The sequence below is a fragment of the Eleutherodactylus coqui genome, chromosome 8 (genome assembly GCF_035609145.1).
Source record: "Eleutherodactylus coqui strain aEleCoq1 chromosome 8, aEleCoq1.hap1, whole genome shotgun sequence".
NCBI classification, from domain to species: Eukaryota; Metazoa; Chordata; class Amphibia; order Anura; family Eleutherodactylidae; genus Eleutherodactylus; species Eleutherodactylus coqui.
The window spans coordinates 150194221-150218295 of NC_089844.1; the positions used below are offsets into that span (position 1 = coordinate 150194221).

General features: G+C 45.1%; 2 protein-coding genes across 2 annotated transcripts in view; both read left to right on the forward strand.

Annotated features, from left to right (window-relative positions):
• The window catches only part of LOC136577955 (mitochondrial cardiolipin hydrolase-like), a 16169-nt gene extending 13559 nt beyond the window's left edge, over window positions 1–2610 (forward strand). The window contains exon 2 of the mRNA XM_066577867.1: window positions 2354–2610. Within this exon, the coding sequence (XP_066433964.1) occupies window positions 2354–2610 (257 nt within the window). The remainder of the gene's footprint in view (window positions 1–2353) is intronic.
• Window positions 2611–19180: 16570 nt separating this feature from the next.
• LOC136577619 (protein kinase C delta type-like) lies at window positions 19181–21056 on the forward strand. Its single transcript, XM_066577538.1, has 3 exons — window positions 19181–19619; window positions 19797–19840; window positions 20923–21056. The coding sequence occupies exons 1-2, from the start codon at window positions 19192–19194 to the stop codon at window positions 19819–19821; spliced, it is 453 nt and encodes a 150-aa protein (XP_066433635.1). The 5' UTR covers window positions 19181–19191; the 3' UTR covers window positions 19822–19840; window positions 20923–21056.
• The last annotated feature ends 3019 nt before the right edge of the window (window positions 21057–24075 follow it).

The following is a 24075-nucleotide window of genomic DNA, read 5'->3' on the forward strand; positions in this document are numbered from 1 at the left end:
TGACGGGTGGACATACGTTTGTCCTGGCTGCCTTGTACTTAAGGCAACAGGACATAAACTTACAGAAGCAGAGCCCGTGCCATCTGCAGTGGGGGCTGGCTGACTGACAGGTGACCTTCCCCTGCAGCAGCGGAGACCGGTGAAAACACCAATTTCCGCTGATAACACCTTACATCCCACGATATATGTTGAGTGCGGCATGTAAAGGGTTCACAGAGTAAGCCCTCATGTCCACGGGAAAATTCGGGCCCGCGCGGATTCTCCATGCAGAATCCCGCCGCAGATCCCTCCTTTCCCGCAGACATGAGGCCAGAAAATCCCTATTACTTACCCTTCCGGATGCTGCGGATCTTCCCTACGTCGCACTGGATCTTCTTTCTTCGGCCCGGCAGGTGTGCTCGGCACGCCGGCAGCGTGCCGCGGGCTTGCGCCGTGCACCTTTTTAATTTTCTTTTTTTTTTAAATTCCTGCTTTCCCGCGGTTCCGCGGCAGAGCGGAGATCAGCTGCGGGTGTGCCGCGGATACGGACGGCTTCCATAGGCTTTAAGGGAAGCCGCAGGAGTCGTCCGTGCGGCAGACCCGCAGGAAAATGGAGCAAGCTGTGGTTTCTTTCCATACTTTTAGCTGCCCTACGGATGCTAATGCATCTCTATGGGCAGCAAGACGCACGGATCTCTCGTGCGGGGGCCACGCGTGGATTTTATAAATAAAATCCGCCCGTAGACATTGGGCCTAAGTGTGCTCCCTCTGCGACATCATCAGCTCGCAGCGTGGATTCAAGTCCTGTGCAAGGACATAGAAAACCACACCTTTTTTGTCCGCTTTACCCCTTTTAAAACAATAATAAAATAAAAACGCACGTTAGGTACTACAGCGTCCGTAAAAACCGGACAAATAATTGGACACATTTATTCTGCACAGCAAGAAACGTTTAAAAATAAAAACTGAGCCAAAATGCTTATTTTTTGTTCTTTTTGCCTAAAAAAAAAAAAGACGCAATAAAAGTGATCAAAATGCGTATCTACCATAAAACTATAGCTTGTCACAGAAAAAACAAGCTTCAGGTTTCACTTCATTGGCCAAATTAGGACACTGCAGTGTATGCCACTCTGTGCAATCGGGCGCATGTGTGGTGACATCAGTCCGTCTGAGAAGCAGTGGCCGCGCATGCGCCTGATTGTTCACAGCAGTGCGATGAAACGCATGACTCAGCAAGAGAACATTTAAGGCTGGGGTCACACGGGACGGAAATGCTGCGGCGTTCCCGTGTGACCCCTCCGCACAGAAATTCTGCATGCATTTTTAAAACTGAGATTTAGCAGCAAAGCGGACGAGATTTGCAAAAATTTCGGTCTCCTGCTGCCGACGGTCCGCTGTGGACACGCCACACGAAAACTGACATGCAACGTGGAATTCAAATCCGGCGTGGATTTGAATTCAATGCGACGTGGAGTTCCGTTTGCGCTGCGGATTATCTTCTCTCTACAGGGAGAAATTTCTGCTGCAGAATACAGGCTGAAAAGTCGCTTCTGAACAGTTTTGAAGCAGCCTTTCTGCTGCAGAAATCTCATGGAATTTCCATTCGCTGCGGACATTACACAAGATTTCCATCCCATGTGACCCCAGCCTTAAGAACAGGAAGGGGTGGTTTTTCAGACTATATGGGAAGGTAGCGAACTACAGTCTGTGGTTAATTTGCATATGGTGCTTGACACTATTGAGGACGGACATCTCAGGAATGGTAACCTTACTGGAAACTGATAAAAGTATCTATGGATTTATCATATTAACGAACATCGGGAGGGGTATTGTCACCTAGAAGGGGAGTGAGGAGACTTATAAGGCCATGCATGCTCTTCTGGGTAATATGCAAATAAGAAAGATGGAACAATACCTCTGCAGCGCCACCTATTGGATGGCAGCATTCCTTCAATCAATGTACAACCCTTTCTTAACAAAGATTGAGAATTGGTTTTCAACAACCTCACTATATCTCTGGTGGTTGCTCCCCCTGAGGACGCCGCAAGGCGAAACATGTCGGGGCGGCTATAGATAAGCTTCTAATAAGATTTAGGTGGGGATGATTTATTATTCTCTTGTTGGTGTATATATGCTCAATTACACACATGATGCTAAGTGATGACTGCTGGTCACATTTCATTTGTTACCCCCATTTGCCCCTTTATTTTAAATATTATTTGATGTTGTCTTTGCCTTTTAAATAATAGTGTTTAGATTATGTTTTAGGGGATATTATTACCTGTGGGTGTTTTTGCCTTTGGCATTTAGAATTGTGTTGCAGTACAAATATGATTGATTCCTTTTAATTGAATCTGATTTGTGATTTTTCCAGGCGTCCCGGTTCGTCACAATCAGTCCTCCGGCTTCATGCATCACAAGTTTGCAGTAGTGGACAAGAGCGTTGTCATCACCGGCTCCATGAACTGGACTATGCAGGCTATCCAGATGAACCAAGAAAACATCCTGATCACAGATGATGCCGTGTGCGTCAGCGCCTACATGGAGGAGTTCGAGCGTCTCTGGGAGGAGTATAACCCTGAGAGCTACTGTTTCTTTCCGGAAGGGACCTTAGTGCCTCATTGCTTTTGATATCATGGCCGCTGGACACATGCAGAAATCAGTGGGGCAGCTGCTAATATATACTCGTATCAGTGGTGTTTTAATACGGTAGTTGTTTCAACGTTTTCCTTTTTTAGCTTTTTTTTTTTTTTTCTACCCACTGCATCAAAGAAGCATCATCATTATACATATGGCACTGGAGGACTTGGATGAAGCGTTTATGTCAAAGTGAAGGAAGTCCTGTAATCTTTCACCATCACAGTATTCAGTCCACGTTCTGCAGACCATCTTCTTCCGTATACAGATTGATCAGCACAGGGCACATTTTCAGCCAGAATAACATATAACGATACCCGGTGGGCACATAGCGGAAAACTGCAGTAGGTGCCAAATATGTCAGCATGATTGAGAAGAGTAATTAAGGTACGCATACACATTAGATAAATGTCACTGAACCTGCTGATTTCAAGGGGACTTTGCTGACCAGCTGATGTGTTTAGGGGGGTTCTGACTGTCAGGTAAGAGGGGTTTGTCCTGCTATAGTTCAGCCTGACTAGTCCTTGGCTCTCATCGAAGTTGAGCTGCTGTCAGAGGTGTGAAGAACACATGCATACGTGGTCAAGCCTGGCACACACATGGTGGGGTAGTGAGGAATGGCTGGCGGCTAGACCAGTGTTCGGCTACCAGCTATCTGACTTGTATGACCACCTTTTACTATTATCCAGCGTTATGAGATGGCCCTGTATAAAGCATCGTATCTGGGGCTTTTGGGGTAAAGTGCTGCTGTCGCTTAAACGTGAAAAATTAATATCAAAGAACTGGCGCATTACCCATTAACAACCACATATTTCACCTGCCGTTCAGTTTGTTTTAAACACATTTCGGATCTGATTGGTTTGATAGGTAACACTTTCACAAGACCTACTTCTATACAGTTTTACAAGGTTTGGCCAGGAAGCAGATTTGGACCACTGAGTGTAAGAAGTGATGTTCCTTTTTAAAAAGTTTCAGCATTAAACGTCATTTCTTACAGAAACGTATTCTTGATGCAGCGCGGTAAAGTTGGTCCTGGTACTTTTATGTGACGGTTGTGTAAATGTGCACTGCTTTTACAAAAAAATATCGTCTTATAAAGAGTTTATTGCATAACACAAGTCACATTTATGATGGGTTTTGTGTCTAACTTGATGGTTTTCAAAACTTCTTTACAGCTGTGAACCCAGCTTGTGTATGGTGGCGAAATTGTACTGTGCATGACCGTGTGCTTAAGCATGCAGTCATACACAGCACGCCCGTTTATAGTTCTTTTTTTATTTCCTTCGCTTAGCGATAACACATATACCCGTAGTCTATACGCACTGTAATTGCATATGGGCGTGTTTATATAGGTGATAATGGAGAACAATGGTCTCAATCTCGCGTACGTATGCTGCAAAATAGAACATCCTGCATTCTATTTTACGCTCGTGGATTACACAATTCCAACACTAATGTGAGCGGAACTGTGTAAGGCAATGTAATTGATTCTGTGATTTACAGCATATCACATGGGCGTCTGAAGCCCGCGTAATACACAGTTCATGTGATCCCGGCCTGAGCCGTTGTAATACTCATGTTTTTGGTGTAACTCCTGTGGAATAAATGGATCGGGTGCTGAAATTTAGCATCCTTGATCATCAAACCCCCACCCCACTCCCTCCATTTTTCCCCAACAACATCGGTTGGGGTGAAGTAGTGCAGCACCCGCGCACGTCGGTGAGTCGTGCAGCGCCCGTCGGTGAGTCGTGCAGCGCTGCAATTATCAGCAGGTTCAAATGCTAAACTTTGTGTATAGGCCTTGAGGCTCTCTTCACATCACTTTTGAAGCCTAGATTTAGCATATACACTGGGTGCTTTACAAGCATATATGCCGGATTTATCCTTTAGGCCTCTTTCACACAGGCGAAAGCGATATCACAGCTGTGTTCTGTGCGATATCGCTGTGTTTTCTCACAGTGATATTGCGATTTTGGGCGCTACAAAGCCGCGTGACTGTGTAGCGCTCTTTTGCTGGGATTTGGCAGGAAGGGAGTGCTTCAAAAGTAAAGCCCCACCCTAAAAATAAGACTTAGCTACATTTTGTAAAAAAAAACCTAAAAGGCGCTGTCCGCTCCTCTGCACTTCTCCGGCAGTTTAGCCGCACTTGTGTGTAGTCTTCAGCCACTGCTTGCTGATCTGGGGGTTCATAAATCCCGTCTCCAGGAAGCGTCTCAAGCACCGTGGCTCACCTAATCACTGCAGCGCTCGATGAACCAATCACAGCCAATCAACTAATTATTTATTTTTTCTGGTATCTTTTATCTTCACATGAAGGTCCTGCCAATGGCGGTGACGTATTCGCCCTCAGTGGTAAACCTCACTGTCTTGGTGGGAGGAACTTGTCATATTCTCCAGCGTCAATTCTTCTCAGTATGTCTGATCTCCTTATTTGCACGCTATATCACATATGTTTACGTCATGGCAAGGCCATATGGATAGTACGGGATCTGAAGCTGAGCGATCCCACAGCGGGAGCCAGCTGCAACACCCCAGATCGATGAGAACATTGATCTCCACTTTTAACCCCCTACATGCCATGATCTATATAGTATGGCATGTAAAGGGTTCACAAAGTGCGCTTCCTCTGTGAATTCATTTAACCTCCGCGATGTAATCGCAGAGGACTGATGGGTTGCCATAGCAACAGAACGGCAGATACTGGCATCCTGGCTTGCTATTGCCTATGCGCGCTATTGTAAGCGATAAGGCATTGTAATACAGAAGTCCTGCAATGCATTATTATAGCGACCAAAGGGGTTATGGGTCAAGTTCCCTACAAGGAGAAAAAAAAATGTAAAACTAATACCTTTTTTGCATACTTTTCACTTTGTATAAAAAAAAATTATCGTATCCGAAGCGACCTGTACATTAAATTTGAATATACTATTTAATTTGTACGGTAAAAACCAGTAACCCCTCCCCCCACCTAAAAAATGGAGGCAAAATGCTTATTTTGTTTGTTTTGCCACCCAAAACAACGTAATAAAAGTTATCCGAAAGTCACATTTACCCTAACATGCTAGCAATAAAAACTACAGCTTGTCACGCAAAAAACAAGCCCTTATAGAGCTCCATCCATGAAAAAATAAAAATGTTATGGGACTTGAATGCAACAATGTAAAAAAATATAGTAATTTTCAAAGAAAGGGGTTTTAGGCCCCCTGCACAGGAGCGGAAATTTTGCGGCGGGATTACCCGCAGAATTTCTGACCGTACATGCCTGCATAGGATTGCATTACAATACGCAATTCTATGCAGAAGGCCGCGGTTTGTCTGCTCGAAATCACGTGCAGAAACCAAACCGTGGCATGGTCTATTTCTGTGCGGGGCTCATGTCACTACCCGGCCGCCGGCGCCGCTCTGCGCATGCGCCGGCTGCCAGGCAGCCGGAACATGAAAGAGCCGGAGCTGCGGGAGCTGGTGAGTGCCGCGCTGCTCTCTGCAGGCGCTTGGGTCGGGTCCTGCTGCGAGAATTCTCGCAGCCGGATCCGACCCGGCCATTTGCAGGCGGCCTTAGTGTGCAAAAGTGGAAAAACCTAAAAAAATTATTTTAGTATCATAATTGTACTGACCCGCAAAAAAAAAGTAACATGTAATTTATGCTGCTTGATTAACGCTGTAAAAAACAACAATGTCAGAAATTGTGTTTTGTCTCTGATTTCATAAAAAAATATTAAGTTATGGTACCAATAAAAACTACAGTTCACCAAGCTCTTATACAGCCTTGGCAAAATAAAAAAAGTAATGGCTTTTAAAAAGTGGAGTTGAAAATCCATTAAAAAATCGCTGCGTCCTCATAGGCGAAATAGGCGATGTCCTTAAGGGGTTAAATATCACCCTTCATCCCCGTCGTCCACATTCATCTCATGCTATTCAGTCACTATGGGTGGGGGAGAAAAGCAGGCGGAACTGTTAACTGTAGGGAAACTTCTACATATATCCATCAAGCAGATTGAACGTGCCGGAGATCGAGAGCCTGGGGCCCTTTAACTGGATGTTGGCCCCGGGGTCTTCGAACTGGATGTCGGCCCGGGGCCCTTTAACTGGATGTCGGCCCCGGCTCATAGCATAGTCAAGGAAAATCGGGAGACTTTCAGATACAAGAGATACGGTATCTACCTGTAAACCGACCCAAGTCCTACATTATTCTTCAGTACAATGTCGGCCAAAGGATGGTTGGCGAACACTTGTCAGTCCTTTATGGCAGATGGGATTATGGCTTGCAATTTTGTGAACGTTTGTGAAAAAAATGTACTAATGTGACCGAAATCGGGTCTTGTCCTATCAAAGGTGAGGCCCAGGGAGGCCTACTGGGAAGAGCGCTGACAAGCACTGTGTGTGTTCACCTTCGCCGGCCCAATGACAGAGCTAAGGAGGGGAGAGTACAGGCCCGGGCAAAGTCGGTTCTCCTCTGCCAGGCAGTACAGCAAGTAGCTGGGAAGAGGGCACACTGCGTCTTTTTGGAGACCCCTCATGCGAGGCTGAAGGAGACGCTTTCCCCCTCTGGCTAGCCTGTCCCCTCTGAGAGACTCCCCCACAAATAGGAAATAATGTGGGCTAGGCCCGGTCCATATGCTCAGCCTAGACTTTTGGGTGCCACATAGGCGCATATAAAATGAAAATGAGCTGAGCACTGACATCTGGCTTGATGGAGGGGCAGAAGGCGGAGGCTTGAAGGAGAGCCTGAGGGTGTAGGGTGGAAGTCTGAAGCTGATAATTGAGGGCAGAAGGCGGAGGCTTGAAGGAGAGGGTGGAGGGTGGAGGGTGGAAGCCTCTGCCCTTAGGCCCCAGCTTCAGACTTACACCCTGAAACCTCAGGTCCTGACACTGTGGCCTCTGATTGGCAGGCCGCGGTCACCTGACATCCATCGTCAACTGGAGGTTTTGCAGGATGCAGCGCTGGATCACCCGTCTGAGGACGGATCACCCGTCTGAGGACATTTAAGTACCCTGTGTTTTATTGTTTTAACCCTTTTGGCTCTGATTTTTTTTTTAAAGTTAATTCTAACCATACAACTCCCTTAAGCTAATTTCACGCGGTCCAATAACACGATCTCAATGATGGAAGATTGCGGAGTGTCTCCCATTGTTTTCAACAGGAAATATAGCATTTTTTTCCCCCTGTATCATATCTCGGGGCAATACAAAAAATAAATCGCTCGTATGTATAACCCCATTCAAAAGAATAGGGTTCATACTCGTGCGATATTTGTGCGCCCCGCGCAGTGCGCGCGCTCAGCCACAGCTCATTCCAGCTCCTTCATAATGCAGGGGTGCAGTTAGGATGGAAAGGGAACATGAGATCCCCAGTGATAATAGACTCGGCCCCCATTCTGTGATGACTGGTATTTCTGGGAGTACCGTGGAAGGACGCGTTCACACATCGAGGATTTTATCACAGATTTTGGAGCAGATTTGCTTCGGATTTCACCCTTTTGAATGAATTCAAGTTGAAGGGGTGAAATATGCTGCATATCTGCAGTAAGAATGACGTATTTATTCTGGGAGTCAGTAGGATTCCGGCAATACCAAGGTTATAGTTTTTTATGTTGAACTACTTAAAAAAATAAAATACACCAAAAAAACTGCTTTCTGCCGCCATCTTTTATTTCTTCAAATCTTTATTGAGATTTTTAAATGTGAATAAAACAAAACGGCCGTGTCGGCGCAATAAGAGCGCGCCAAAATAAAATTGTCTGAAGGACACAATATATGAACATATAGAAGCATCAACAGGGAACTACCGTAAGAAGAGGCGTATTGTCCGTTTATCCAGTCACCCAAGTAGGACAGAGGACAGAGGTCTGGCGGATGCGGTGATAAGCCGCTAACAGCCGGCCATCCACTGCTGTCTTAGGCTTTTTACCCCCATAACTTTTTTTTTTTTTCTGTCCCTGCAGCCGTGTGATGGACACATTTTTTCCAGGGCAGCCTATACTTTTTGGTATAATTTGGGGTATTAACAACTTTTTCATCACTTTTTATTCATTTTTTCTTGGAGATCGGACGACCAAATAACATTTAAAAAAAAAAAAGAATAAGTTGCACCACAAAAATAAACTTCTTTATTTCAGACAAGAAGTTCATTCATGATGAGAAGAACCTGGTGTGCAATCCAATGATAGCTCAGAGTGCGGATGAGTGTCTTATAGGAACATTTCGGACTCGTATGTCCTTTTTTAAGCTAATAAAGACCATATGCTCAGAGAAGTCTAATTCAGAGAAGGGGGGAATAACTCCGTAAATAAAGACAACCCCACAAAGACCCAAGACGCAATGAGTTCTCGGAAACTGCCTGAAGTGGTTGCTTCTTGGTAAAGAAGCGGTTTATAAGTGTGTGCAAACTAAGGCTGACTACCCACTACAGTTTTTGTTTCACTGTGAAATTCGCAGCGGTTTTTTTTTTTTTTTTCTGCAGGGGTCTATGGGACTTGTAATGTTAAAATCGCGATCGCGCAAAATCGCGGTTTCGCGGTAAATTGCGATTTTGCACGAACGCGATTTTAACATTACAAGTCCCATAGACCCCTGCAGAAAAAAAAACGCTGCGAATTTCGCAGTGAAAAAAAACTCCTTTCCACTAGCCTTTTTTATTGCTGTTTTTCTTTTTTTTTGAACGCGATTGTCAATGGGACTTTCTAATGTTAAAAACGCATCTCAACGCAATGCACCAAAAACGCAATTGCATTGCGTTGCGGTTTTAACATTAGAAAGTCCCATTGACAACCGCGTGAAAAACAAAAACGCAGCGATAAAAAAAGGCTAGTGGAAAGGCACCCTAAGGGTGGTTTCACACGGGCGAGAAAATCATTAGAGAGTCCTATTGACTTTCACGTTAAAAAATTGCGGCAAAAATGCAAGAGAAAATCACGAGCGGCAGCGATGTTTTAGCGAGAAAAAGTAGCGCTGACACTTAAAAATCGCTGCAATCCACTTAGGTTTAACCCACAGCACACCTCAGGATTCTTCAAACCAAATGGAAAAATGACTAATAAGTCCGAGGGATGCACGCCAACAGTATGTGGGTCAGAGCCTCCAGAGACCCCACCAAGATACACTACCGTTCAAAAGTTTGGGGTCACATTGAAATGTCCTTAATTTTGAAGGAAAAGCACTGTACGTTTCAATGAAGATAACTTTAAACTAGTCCTAACTTTAAACAAATGCACTCTATACATTGCTAATGTGGTAAATGACTATTCTAGCTGCAAATGTCTGGTTTTTTGTGCAATATCTACAAAGGTGTATAGAGGCCCATTTCCAGCAACTATCACTCCAGTGTTCTAATGGTACAATGTGTTTGCTCATTGGCTCAGAAGGCTAATTGATGATTAGAAAACCCTTGTGCAATCATGTTCACACATCTGAAAACAGTCTAGCTCGTTACAGAAGCTACAAAACTGACCTTCCTGTGAGCAGATTGAGTTTCTGGAGCATCACATTTGTGGGGTCAATTAAACGCTCAAAATGGCCAGAAAAAGAGAACTTTCATCTGAAACTCGACAGTCTATTCTTGTTCTTAGAAATGAAGGCTATTCCATGCGAGAAATTGCTAAGAAATTGAAGATTTCCTACAACGGTGTGTACTACTCCCTTCAGAGGACAGCACAAACAGGCTCTAACCAGAGTAGAAAAAGAAGTGGGAGGCCGCGTTGCACAACTAAGCAAGAAGATAAGCACATTAGAGTCTCTAGTTTGAGAAACAGACGCCTCACAGGTACCCAACTGGCATCTTCATTAAATAGTACCCGCAAAACACCAGTGTCAACATCTACAGTGAAGAGGCGGCTGCGGGATTTTGGGCTTCAGGGCAGAGTGGCAAAGAAAAAGCCATATCTGAGACTGGCCAATAAAAGAAAAAGATTAAGATGGGCAAAAGAACACAGACATTGGACAGAGGAAGACTGGAAAAAAGTGTTGTGGACGGATTAATCCAAGTTTGAGGTGTTTGGATCACAAAGAAGAACGTTTGTGAGACGCAGAACAAATGAAAAGATGCTGGAAGAATGCCTGACGCCATCTGTTAAGCATGGTGGAGGTAATGTGATGGTCTGGGGTTGCTTTGGTGCTGGTAAGGTGGGAGATTTGTACAGGGTAAAAGGGATTCTGAATAAGGAAGGCTATCACTCCATTTTGCAACGCCATGCCATACCCAGTGGACAGCGCTTGATTGGAACCAATTTCATCATACAACAGGACAATGACCCTAAACACACCTCCAAATTGTGCAAGAACTATTTACAGCAGAAGCAGGCAGCTGGTATTCTATTGGTAATGGAGTGGCCAGCGCAGTCACCAGATCTGAACCCCATTGAGCTGTTGTGGGAGCAGCTTGACCGTATGGTACGCCAGAAGTGCCCATCCAACCAATCCAACTTGTGGGAGATGCTTCTAGAAGCGTGGGGTGCAATTTTACAAGCTTACCTCAACAAGTTAACAGCTAGAATGTCAAAGGTGTGCAATGCTGTAATTGCTGCAAAAGGAGGATTCTTTGACGAAAGCAAAGTTTGATGTAAAAACAATGTTATTTCAAATACAAATCATTATTTCTAACCTTGTCAATGTCTTGACTCTATTTTCTATTCATTTCACAACGCATGGTGGTGAATAAGTGTGACTTTTCATGGAAAACACAAAATTGTTTGGGTGACCCCAAACTTTTGAACGGTAGTGTATATCACGATCTCTCACAAAGGTAATGATAATTGCACACATATGAGAATCTGTAAAGGTGATTGGTGGTGGCACAACTACTGTTTTGTTATATAGTGGTGTTTAATGAATGATATCCTTATGCTTGATAAAGACCCCATGAGGGTCGAAACGTAGCATGTTTTTGGAGGAATAAAGTATTTGTTTTTGCACTACGCCCTGGATGCTGCCACTATCTTTTTGTGAGAGATCGTGACTTAAAAATCGCTGGACAAAAGACCTGATTTTGCAGCAAAATCGCGATCGCCTGTGTGCAACTAGCCTCAGTCTGTGGTGCAACTTATTCTTTTTATAAAATGTCTAACTCTTAGGCAGTAAGGGGTTAATACTGTGTTTCCCCAAAAATAAGGCACTCCCGAAACTAAGACACATTAAGAAATTTGCAGAAATCGCAAATATAAGGCAGACCCCGATATTTAAGGCATACTAAAGTGTGCAGGCAAGTCGAGAGGCCTCTCCCCTGCTGCCATCCCCGTTGTCTCCTACCTCCTCCTGTGCTGTACGAGTGTGCTGTTGTGAGCTCCCCTTGCTGGCTGGAAAACTCCATACTGTCGTTCTGTTGCTGCTGTACATGTCTGCTGTGATGAGCTCCCCCTGGTGGCCGGAAGCTGCAATACCATCCCTGCTTACAAGTGGTACAGGAACTTCTGTCTGCAGACAGGTACGTTACTTAAATTACAGCCCTTATTTTTTTTTATGGCTCTGTGTGTGAGGCAACCATATGTGTGATTCTTAAGGCTGGGTTCTCACGGAGTGTATTTCCAGCCTTAGGGGGTGAGCATTACAGTCTCCAGACAGTGTGTGGGAGCCAGGTACTTTACAGCTTTTATTTTTTGTGGCCCTGTATGTGAATCTGGCAAATTTTCTGTGCCAGAAAATAATGACATGACTGTCATTGAGTAATTTTTGCTTTGTTTTCACAGTTTGTCTAGCTATATTGGTTTGTGGTGACAACTACGGTACTGTGCAGTATATGCGGTAATAAATGTTCATTTTTTTTGTTAAACAATAAATGGGAATTCTTCTTCATTGAAAAATAAGACACCCCCTGAAAATAAGACGTAGCGCATATTTGGGAGCAAAAATTAATATAAGACGCATCTTCGGGGGAAACAGGGTAGGTGTCACATTGCACTTGCCGTATTCTCTGGTACCAGGTGCGGCCCTAAAATAAAATAGGATGACCAAATAGGGCAGTTCTGGCGATATATATTTGTGTTGGCGGCCGCTGTGTGGGATTAATAATGTGACATTTTAATAAATTGAGCTTTCACGCACCCGGCAATGCCAATATTTTTATTTTGTTATTTGTTGCCACGAGTGCGAAAAGTTCCTTTTTTTTTCTTTTTTTACTAAACTCAAGATTTTTTTTTTTACATTTTTGTTGTTAATAATTAAGAAATATTTATTTCACTTTGTCTCCATAGGCGACTTGAAATTGCCAGCATTTGATCACTTATATACAAAATAGTGCAATACGTCAGTATTGCATTATACTGTATTTAGACAGGCATTTTATTAAACCCTGCCACAAGCATGGTTTAATAGACAAACATTCATGGCAGCCTTGGAGGCCTTTACAGGAACCTAGTCCGCCATGACACCTGAACAACCGCGTGTCTCAGAGTGGATAAGCCGTTTGGGACATTTAACTGCTGCTCCGAGTTACCGAAGACACCTGACACCCGCTAAGCATGTAGTGGGCCTAGTGCCTGAGCCCGCTCCATACAGTAACATCGGAGGTGCGCCGTAACAAATGGAAAGGGTTAAGTTGGCCGTATACTTTAGATAGCTGTTGGCTGAATGGTCATTTGACTAACAACTATCCCTTCCAACCCAAACACATGCGCGCTCAGCCGCCACACCGCGTCATTTCCTGTACTTGCAAGCTTCTACCTTGTACATCTCTGTATCCGTTATATCGGAGCGCTTGGAAACAATTATATGGAATATTCCTACTAACTAGAGATGAGCGAACGTGCGCGTTTAGGGCAATTACTCGAACGAGCATCGCTTTTTTCGAGTAACTGCTTACTCGGGCGAAATGTAACCCCGGGGGGGGGGGGGGGGGTGAGAGAGCTTCCCCCTGTTCCCCCCTGCTACTCCCCGTTCCACCCCGCCGCCCCCAGAATCTTTTCGCCCGAGTAGGCAGTTACTCGAAAAAAGCGATGCACGTTCGCTCATCTCTACTACTAACTGCTGTAGTGAGGGAACTAAACTGTATATATCCACACAGAGAAGCACAAGATTATACGGGTCAACTTTAAGAAAAAACATCAAGCTGAAGCCTAAGGGAAGGTTAGAAAGTTTTCAGGCTTTATGCCCCGCCTATTTATTTAGGACACGCCCCTAACATACAGCATGTGAATCACATATAGTACATATGACCCCTTTGTGCGTATGCCAAAGTGAATACACACCATACAAGAGATCCCCTAAAGAAATACAGACACATGAATGCACATGGTTTGAAAACTTGCATAAGAAGACCAGACTGCCTAAAATAGACCCCCTTCCAAAAAACATTGAAACCCTAAATGCATCAGACTCCATACCACCTACATAAATATTGACATATTGGTTGCTGGAATCAGTGGATGTGTGAGGGCACACAAGGTGACCGGGCTCAGGACCCCCGGCAGACCACCAGAAGAGAGGAGCGTCTGACCAGACTGTAGGGGAGTGTTGTGGCCAGTGGATGTGTGAGGACACACAAGGTGACCGAGCTCAGGACCCCTGACAGACCACCAGTAGTGAGGAGCGTCTGACCAGACTGTAGGGGGGTGTTGGGACCAGTGGATGTGTGAGGGCACACAAGGTGACCGGGCTCAGGACCCCCGACAGACCACCAGTAGAGAGGAGTGTCTGACCAGACTGTAGGGGGGTGTTGGGACCAGTGGATGTGTGAGGGCAGACAAGGTGACCGGGCTCAGGACCCCCGACAGACCACCAGTAGAGAGGAGGGTCTGACCAGACTGTAGGGGGGTGTTGGGACCAGTGGATGTGTGAGGGCACACAAGGTGACCGGGCTCAGGACCCCCGACAGACCCCCAGTAGAGAGGAGCGTCTGACCAGACTGTAGGGGGGTGTTGGGGCCAGTGGATGTGTGAGGGCACACAAGGTGACCGAGCTCAGGACCCCCGACAGACCACCAGTAGAGAGGAGCATCTGATTGTCCAACAAGCACCAGCAGCTCCAACTGTTTCATTGTCCGCCATCCAGAGACAGGGGGCACCATCATTACACCCCAGTGTCTGTCGAAACCATTTCCAGGTGAACCAGTTACAGGGGAAGGTGGGGGGCAGCTACAAGTTACCCCTCTGGAGCACGAATACCAGCGACCCACTGCAGTGGCACAGTTTGCCAGATGCTTAATGCAACCCTGAAAGACCCAGCTATAAACCTGGCTATATCTTATATACAACCTCTCCCCCCCCCGACTTCAGATTGGACACATACAGTTAGGGCCAGAAATATTTGGACAGTAACACAATTTTCGCGAGTTGGGCTCTGCATGCCACCGCATTGGATTTGAAATGAAGCCTCTACAACAGAATTCAAGTGCAGATTGTAACGTTTAATTTAAAGGGTTGAACAAAAATATCTGATAGAAAATGTAGGAATTGTACACATTTCTTTACAAACACTCCACATTTTAGGAGCTCAAAAGTAATTGGACAAATAAACATAACCCAAACAAAATATTTTTTTTTCAATATTTTGTTGAGAATCCTTTGGAGGCAATCACTGCCTTAAGTCTGGAACCCATGGACATCACCAAACGCTGGGTTTCCTCCTTCTTAATGCTTTGCCAGGCCTTTACAGCCGCAGCCTTCAGGTCTTGCTTGTTTGTGGGTCTTTCCGTCTGAAGTCTGGATTTGAGCAAGTGAAATGCATGCTCAATTGGGTTAAGATCTGGTGATTGACTTGGCCATTGTAGAATGTTCCACTTTTTTGCACTCATGAACTCCTGGGTAGCTTTGGCTGTATGCTTGGGGTCATTGTCCATCTGTACTGTGAAGCGCCGTCCGATCAACTTTGCAGCATTTGGCTGAATCTGGGCTGAAAGTATATCCCGGTACACTTCAGAATTCATCCGGCTACTCTTGTCTGCTGTTATGTCATCAATAAACACAAGTGACCCAGTGCCATTGAAAGCCATGCATGCCCATGCCATCATGTTGCCTCCACCATGTTTTACAGAGGATGTGGTGTGCCTTGGATCATGTGCCGTTCCCTTTCTTCTCCAAACTTTTTTCTTCCCATCATTCTGGTACATGTTGATCTTTGTCTCATCTGTCCATAGAATACTTTTCCAGAACTGGGCTGGCTTCTTGAGGTGTTGTTCGGCAAATTTAACTCTGGCCTGTCTATTTTTGGAATTGATGAATGGTTTGCATCTAGAGGTGAACCCTTTGTATTTACTTTCATGGAGTCTTCTCTTTACTGTTGACTTAGAGACAGATACACCTACTTCCCTGAGAGTGTTCTGGACTTCAGTTGATGTTGTGAACGGGTTCTTCTTCACCAAAGAAAGTATGCGGCGATCATCCACCACTGTTGTCTTCCGTGGACGCCCAGGCCTTTTTGAGTTCCCAAGCTCACCAGTGAATTCCTTTTTTCTCAGAATGTACCCGACTGTTCATTTTGCTACTCCAAGCATGTCTGCTATCTCTCTGATGGATTTTTTCTTTTTTTTCAGCCTCAGGATGTTCTGCTTCACCTCAATTGAGAGTTCCTTTGACCGCATGTTGTCTGGTCACAGCAACAGCTTCCAAATCCAAAACCACACACCTGGAATCAACCCCAGACCTTTTAACTACTTAATTGATTACAGGTTAACGAGGGAGACGCCTTCTGAGTTAATTGCAGCCCTTAGAGTCCATTGTCCAATTACTTTTGGTCCCTTGAAAAAGAGGAGGCTATGCATTACAGAGCTATGATTCCTAAACCCTTTCTCCGATTTGGATGTGGAAACTCTCATATTGCAGCTGGGAGTGTGCACTTTCAGCCCATATTATATATATAATTGTATTTCTGAACATGTTTTTGTAAACAGCTAAAATAACAAAACTTGTGTCACTGTCCAAATATTTCTGGCCCTAACTGTATATTCAGATTGGATTACATATATATCATAATGTATTTATGGGCTCAGTGTAATAAATAAAGTCTTAGTGCTTCTCAGGCCTCATAATGCCGTATATACATTACTGCGCCAATTTACAGCCCCCAATAACTGCTTCTTTATAAGACCCTCCTAACATTTCTAAATGACCCCTATGTAACATTTCACACCCCAGAATAATCCATCATTGTGGATGAACCCCTCTGTAACCTCCATAGAAGCATCTCCCCCCTGGTACACCCAGACCTGCACTGGCGAGGGCGCTGCCCATTGTAACCTATGGAAATACACATCATGTATCTGGATGATGAACCCTTATTGAATGGAGCAGAGAATGACCCTCACAAGGCTTTATTATTGCTGCCATCAGTACAATTTATGGTTTATTCCTCCACCGGGCTCATTTCAATTTCCACACAACTGCAAGTTTTCTAAAACTCCAGAAGTTTCTGATGAACTATGGGCACCGCTGCCAACCCAGTGCCATCACTGCCCCATCTACTGATAATGTGGCACTAGAAGAATCAGCCATGAATTTCTCTGGGCTATAGACCATCACTCATGGTGCCCACATCACTGTGTATATGGCAGAGCAGAGTACTGGCAAGCAATGCCAGCATTGGCTTCACTGACCTTTGACCTTCACTCGGCCAACTGCCATTTCCTTTCAACTGTCGACGGCAGCGCTTGGATCGATAGCTACAGGATTGCGAAAAATGGCGTCCAATGGACACAGAGGAGACGGCGAGAAGCGAAAGAGGGAGGAGCAAAGCGTGAGCGGACTCACGGAGATAAAGAGGAAGAGGAGCGGAGAGGATGAGGATGAGGAGCCAAGACCGGGCAGCAGCCAGGACCTCGTACCATCAGACCACAGCTTTGACATCAGTCGCTTCACTGGCCTTCAGATCTTGGGCAGAGGAAGCTTCAGCAAGGTAAGTGTTAGAACTGCTTATCTCCTGGTGACCCGAATCCTTCTGTCCATTTACTGGACAACTGAATGCAGACTGTTGGGGGGGGAATCATTTTTCTAGTGTTAAGTATGAGCTGTTCCTACTTTTTTAAAAGTTTTAAGCAGATGTGGAAAAAAATGCTACAAAGTAAGAATGCTGCCAAAAATAAAAGTGTTAATAGTTTTTTTTGTCAATTAACAAAATGTAAAGTGAATGAAAAAAAAGAAATCTCAATCGATATTTGGTGTGACCGCCCTTTGCCTTCACAACAGCCTCAGTTCTTCTGGGTACACTTGCACACAGTTTTTGAAGTAACAGTAGAGAGGTTGTTTCAGACATCTTGGATGACTAAGCACAGATCTTCTGTGGATGTCGGCTCGCTCAAATCCTTCTGTCTCTTCATCTAATCCCAGACAGACTGGATGATGATGGGATCAGGACTCTGGGGGGCCAAATCATCACTTCCAGGACCGGCTGTAGTCCTTTACACTGAGGATAGGTCTTAATGACGTCGGCTGGATGTTTGGGGTCGTCGGCAGAATACATTTAGAGGCAATAAGACTATTTTTGAGAGGAAAAGAAAAATACTTTGCAGTATTTTTTTTACACCTACCTGAAACCTTTACACAATACGGTATATTTAGTGATTTTTTTTGATAAAATACCAAGAATGATGGATCTGTCTTTGCTTATATGAGCTTTTATAAACAGAAGATAGATAGATAGATAGATAGATAGATAGATAGATAGATAGATAGATAGATAGATAGATAGATAGATATGAGATGGATGGATAGATAGATAGATAGATAGATAGATAGATAGATAGATAGATAGATAGATAGATATGAGATGGATAGATAGATAGATACGCCTACTAATAAATCCCCCCTGTAATAAATGTATATGGTTTCCCCTCTGGCCGCTGTCGGTGATCATTTCCTCCTTGGTTTCTTCAGGTGGTCCTGGCATCTTTCCCCGGAAGAAACACCTTCGTGGCCATCAAGGTTATCAACTTAAAAAGGAGCAACGCGCATATCATACAGAGAGAGCGACGGATACTCCTGACGGCCCAAGACTGCCCCTTCATCTGCCATCTGTACGCCGCACAGCAGTCTGACGACCGGGCCTACTTCATCACGGAGTATCTGTCCGGAGGAAGCCTGGCAGCAACGATCAAGATGTGCGGCTGCCTGGACATCAACCATGTGAGGTGAGTAAATGACTGATCAGGAGACGGGTGGGAAATACTGAGGGTGACATGACAGGTATATAGAGGAATGGAGGGCGTGCAGGCTGCCATGAACAGCGCCTCTTCTGGTGGGGACAGACACGCTGATGACATGATGTTAGGGGACTGATTTCATGTCATTGATACTACACTCTTCTCTCAGATTCTACACAGCGGAGATTGCATGCGGCCTCCAGTTCCTGCACCGACGCAGCATCGTCCACCGGTAAGCACAACTTCCCCACACTGCTCTGTTTCCTGACAATGGTGGAGGTAATGTACCCAGCTTTCCTAGAGTCCTGCATTAGGCCTGGATTTGCTGTGGTACATCCCTAAGTCTCTTGGATCACTGAACTGATTTGCACTTCTCTTTTTGTCGTTGCAGAGATATAAAGCCGGACAACATCATGCTGGACAGATCTGGACACATCCGCCTGATCGACCTGGGGCTGGCCCAAGACAGTGTCACCTCGTCTAATAAGATAAGTGGAGTGACCGGCACATTCCAATTTATGGCCCCAGAGGTGCTTGTTGGAAAGGAGTACGACGCAGCAGTGGACTGGTGGAGCCTGGGGATTGTCGTATCCTGGATGGCGGCAGGACAATCCCCATTCTACCACGGCCCCATCAGGAGAAAGGTCATCAAAGCCATCATCAGGAAGGAGCCTAAATTTCCATCTTGGCTTGATGCTGACTTAAAGCATCTCCTGGAGAGACTGCTGCGTAAGACCCCTGAGAAGAGGCTGGGTGTGTATAAGAACATCCGAGGTCACCCTTTCTTTACCACCATAGATTGGGCGGACCTGGAACTGAGGAGATCACGGCCGCCATTCAAGCCGTTCCGGAGAGTTCTGGAGAATCGAGACCTGCAGTGGCCGGAGGATGGACCACCCTTTCACCCCATGGATGGATTCTCGTTCACTTCCCCAAGCTGGACCCGGTAAGATCTTCCTCCTCTAGGGATGATGTTCTTCAGTCTGACCTCTGTGTATATCATTATTGTTCCTCTGGTCATATAATAACCCTGCTTTATGTCACCCTGTCCGGTCTGCAGATTTCTCCCTCCTCAGCTTCATTATTGTTGCCCTGTAATTACTATGTCTCTGCTTCTTCTTAGGATGACGAGAAGAATCCGATGGTGAAGGAAGCCACAACCATCTGGTAAGTATCCTGTATACACAGCTACACATACATATCTGTGCACCTATACACACCTACACACACATATCTGCACACCTATACACACCTACACATACATGTCTGTGCACCTACACACACCTACGCATACATATCTGCGCACCTATACATACCTACACGTACACGTCATCGCACCTATACACACCTACACATACATATCTGTGCACCTATGCACGCCTACACATACATATCTGGTCACCTATACACACCTATACACACAGGACACCATTATATCCAAATATTGTAGCATAACTTCACATACCGTATAGAGTTTCATATAAAAGACATTTCCTGTAAAACAATAAAAGACTTTGGAGAAAATATATTCAGACCACATTTCAGATGCCGGTCTTTATATTATCTCCACCGGCACAAAATACACTTATTATATGAGGAGAAGCATATCTCTCCATATATTATATGCATCTCGGCTGTTCTGTGCTCCTTCACAGAAACAGATGTCAGGTCCAATCTGGCATGAATTTTTGGTACGATTTATGTCAGTTTCTGGCATACATGAGAAGAAATGTGTTCGGGTCCCTCACACAGGACGATCGTCGCTTGATTTTTATGCCTGCAGAAACTGAATGATGAACGGATTATCATTCATCATTCAATCGCTGCATTTTCATGCAGTGTAAAAGGGCTCTTAGTCCAGGGAAGCCACGCCCCCTCCTGACCAGTCACGCCCTCTATTTATGGAAATGGCATAAACCACCACAGCAGACAAAGGGTTGCAAAATTTTTGTGCAAGTGGGGCTTGCAACAAATTTTGCAACTTTTCATGTCACAATCTGGCGTAAGATACCTTTGATTCATCCTCTCCGGAGTTTGGTAAATCTGATTGACAAACAATATGGCCTGCATTATGGCTTCAGTAATTGCAAAACTCCTAATAACGACTCATAGTGAAGACACAGTTGCAGGAATTCACTCCTTCTATATCAGCTACAAATCTGATCCTGATACAAGTCGTCATGTTACAGACGGTCACTTGTTTGTATCCACAAGAGGTAAAACAAACAATTCTCTCTTATGTCTTGTAGGCTCAGCCCGCGCCAACTGCCTCCTGAACCCACGACTCTGCTGTAGAGGAGCTCGGCTTACCACCAACACCCTCTCTCCACCATCTGTATGCTGCGTATTACCATCAGCTACCCTGAACCTTGACCTCCTCCAGCTGGCATCAGATACCATCCTCTCCTGAAGACCCTCTACACCCCCAGAGCGGCCTGTGCTTGATCGGTAACTGGTGAGTTCAGGAAGAATAGCCCAAGTGACTATTATCCCTGAACTCCTGGTTACCAGTAAGACCTCAGCACAGGCCAGGTAAGTAGCACACACCACACACATGAAGGCTAGACACAAGTGTAGACACAAACACATACATAGACACAAGTATACACACAAACACATACATAGACACAAGCATACACACAGATAGGTGGAGATTTCGGCTTTGATCCTGGGACTTGTTCTGATCGCCATATTTGGGGTCAGGAAGGAATTTTTCCATCTTGAGGACAATTAGCTCATACCTCAAGGCGGTCTTTGCCTTCCTCTGGATCAACTCACAGTCTTAAATAGGTTCATAAAAAAAGCAACAAAACCCCTCAGCTGACATCACATATACCAGGGAGGGGAGCGGCTGGCGTTTGATCCTGAGATTTATTCTGGTCGCCATATTTGGGATCAGGAAGGAATTTTCCCCCCTTAAAACAGGATAATTGGCTCTTTCTTCAAGGGGGTTTTCGCCTTCCTCTGGATCAACACAGTTTATAAATAGGTTTAGTTTGATGCACTTTATATTTCACACAAACAATAAATAGTAATAAAGATTTATTTATTTAGATTTATGAAAATAATACATTTTACACAGTCAGATAGGTCAGATGTCGGCTTTGATCCTGGGACTTGTTCTGATCGCCATATTTGGGGTCAGGAAGGATTTTTTCCCCCTTGAGGACAATTGGCTCATACCTCAAGGGGTTTTTCGCCTTCCTCTGGATCAACTCAGACTCAAAATTCCCCATCATAAAATTTTCCATTTCCTACAACTATAAATAAAATGTTCTTTGCCCCCTTATATCTTTGTGTCCGTGTCTTTATTTACTTTGGATGTCTTTATAGTGTTCCTGTAATGCCATTTGGAACCTGTGTTCAACCGACATACGGATGGGTGGGGGCCCAGGTCCAAATAGGTGTGTGAAGACTTATAAGGCCATGCATGCTCCTCTGGGAAATGTATGCAAATAGGATGATTGAGCAATGCCTCTACAGCGCCAGCTATTAGAAGGCAGCATTCCAGCAAGTCAGACATTGACTTCTAATAGATGGCGCTAGAGAGGCATTGGTCTATCTTTCCATTTGCATAAACTTCCCAGAGGAGCATGCATGGCATTAAAAGTCTCCTCTCACCTATTTGTACCTGGGCCCCCACCCATCTTGTACTGGCGCTACTTTTGTCAATGGGCTGTAGATGGTATTACAGCACAATCCTGGTCATTCGATACCCCTGTATGTACTGTGTTCAGTGATATGCTCATTGTGGCCGTAATCTTCTGTCTGTATGAAGATTGGCGCTAAAACTGAAAGGAGCATCAAACGTCAACTGTCTTAACTTTTATGTGATCGCCATTATCCATTGGATAACGGCGATCACGTGACCAGGAACCAATCACAGTGGCCCTCAGTTACTGCTCCAGACTCTCAGTTACCTTTAGTAGCCAAGAGCAAGGAGATTTTAAATTTTCTGGGCCCTCCACAGCTTCTGCCCTTGCGTTTGCCATTTTGGCGACGGGACATGCACCGAAGCTGGGGAAAGGTCCGCGGATAAGTAACCCGTCGGGACCAGAGCAGGGGCCGACGGCTCTCTGCGCTGAGCCTATCTGACAGATAGGCTTGCCGTGGAGAATTGCAGCAAATCGCAGCATGCTGTGATTTAAATCCCGCAAGTGGAGAATCGCTATGATTCTCCGCCGATGGACAGCGGGGCTGCACTTTCCATAGTAGTCTATGAAAAGTGTTCACTGCCTTCCCCTGTATCTGGCATCCTGTTGCCATGACAACCCAGCGACACAGAGGGAGCATAAATCCGTGGCGGAAAATGCTGCTATTGGCTTCTATTGAACCTAATATCTCAGTGCCCACAAGCGTGATTCTGCTACGGATTTAGCGCTCCTGTCCACGGGCATAGCGATAACCCATGGCAGATAGGCTCACCATGGAGAATCGTGGCAAATTGCAGCATGCTACGATTTAAATCCCCCGAGTGGAGAATCACTGTGATTCTCTGCCCATGGACAGCAGGGCTGCGCTTTCCATAGTAGCCTATGGAAAGTGTTCACTGCGTTCCCCTGTATCTGGTGTCCTGTTGCCATGACAACCCAGCGACACAGAGGGAGCTCCCTCCCTCTGTGAAGTCTCTTCACCGAGCTGCTGGTCTCTGTAGCTCCCTAAAGGTGGCTGAACGTGTGTATAAAAGCGGCCAAACAGCAGCTAGCACAGAGCTCTGGGCAGAGCAGTGAGGGTGTGGATGTGGCTGCCAATAAGAAGCTCTGAGCGTTCCCTTCACCTCAGCCCGTCTCCACCCATCAGCCTGGTGGTGACAAGATACAAGAATACCGGTTGACACAGTGATTCCACATCCACAGTCATGAGATAAAGTAAACAGATGAAAATATATAGCTTATCAAAAATGTGTACAGTTTGTTTGCACATATTTGACATATTGCAGTTGAAAATGTGAAAAAATGATAATTTCTCAATTTTGGCGCTTTTAATAAGTATACAGAAATTCTATCGGTCTATTTTTACCACCTAAATGAAGTACAATATGTGGCTAAAAAACAATGTCAGAATCACTTGGATATGCAAAACCTTTACGAAGTTATTCTATGTTAAAGTGACACGTCAGCTTTCCAAAATTTGGCCGGGTTATTAAGGCGCAAACAGGCTTGGTCACTAAGGGGTTAATCTGCCCATCTCAAAAGCCATGGCTAGTATAATGGCCTACAGTACAGACAACAGGCTGGATGGTGTGTTGCTCCCCAGACTCTGTCCTGCATTGGCTGCCCACAAATTCCTGCTTTCTCTTATACCGTTTGTTATCTGTCTCCGAGCAGCACCCCCCCACGCCCATCCGCATTTTGAACGCATCCATTGAGATCGGTGGAGCTCATACGCGTGGAATCTGTGGT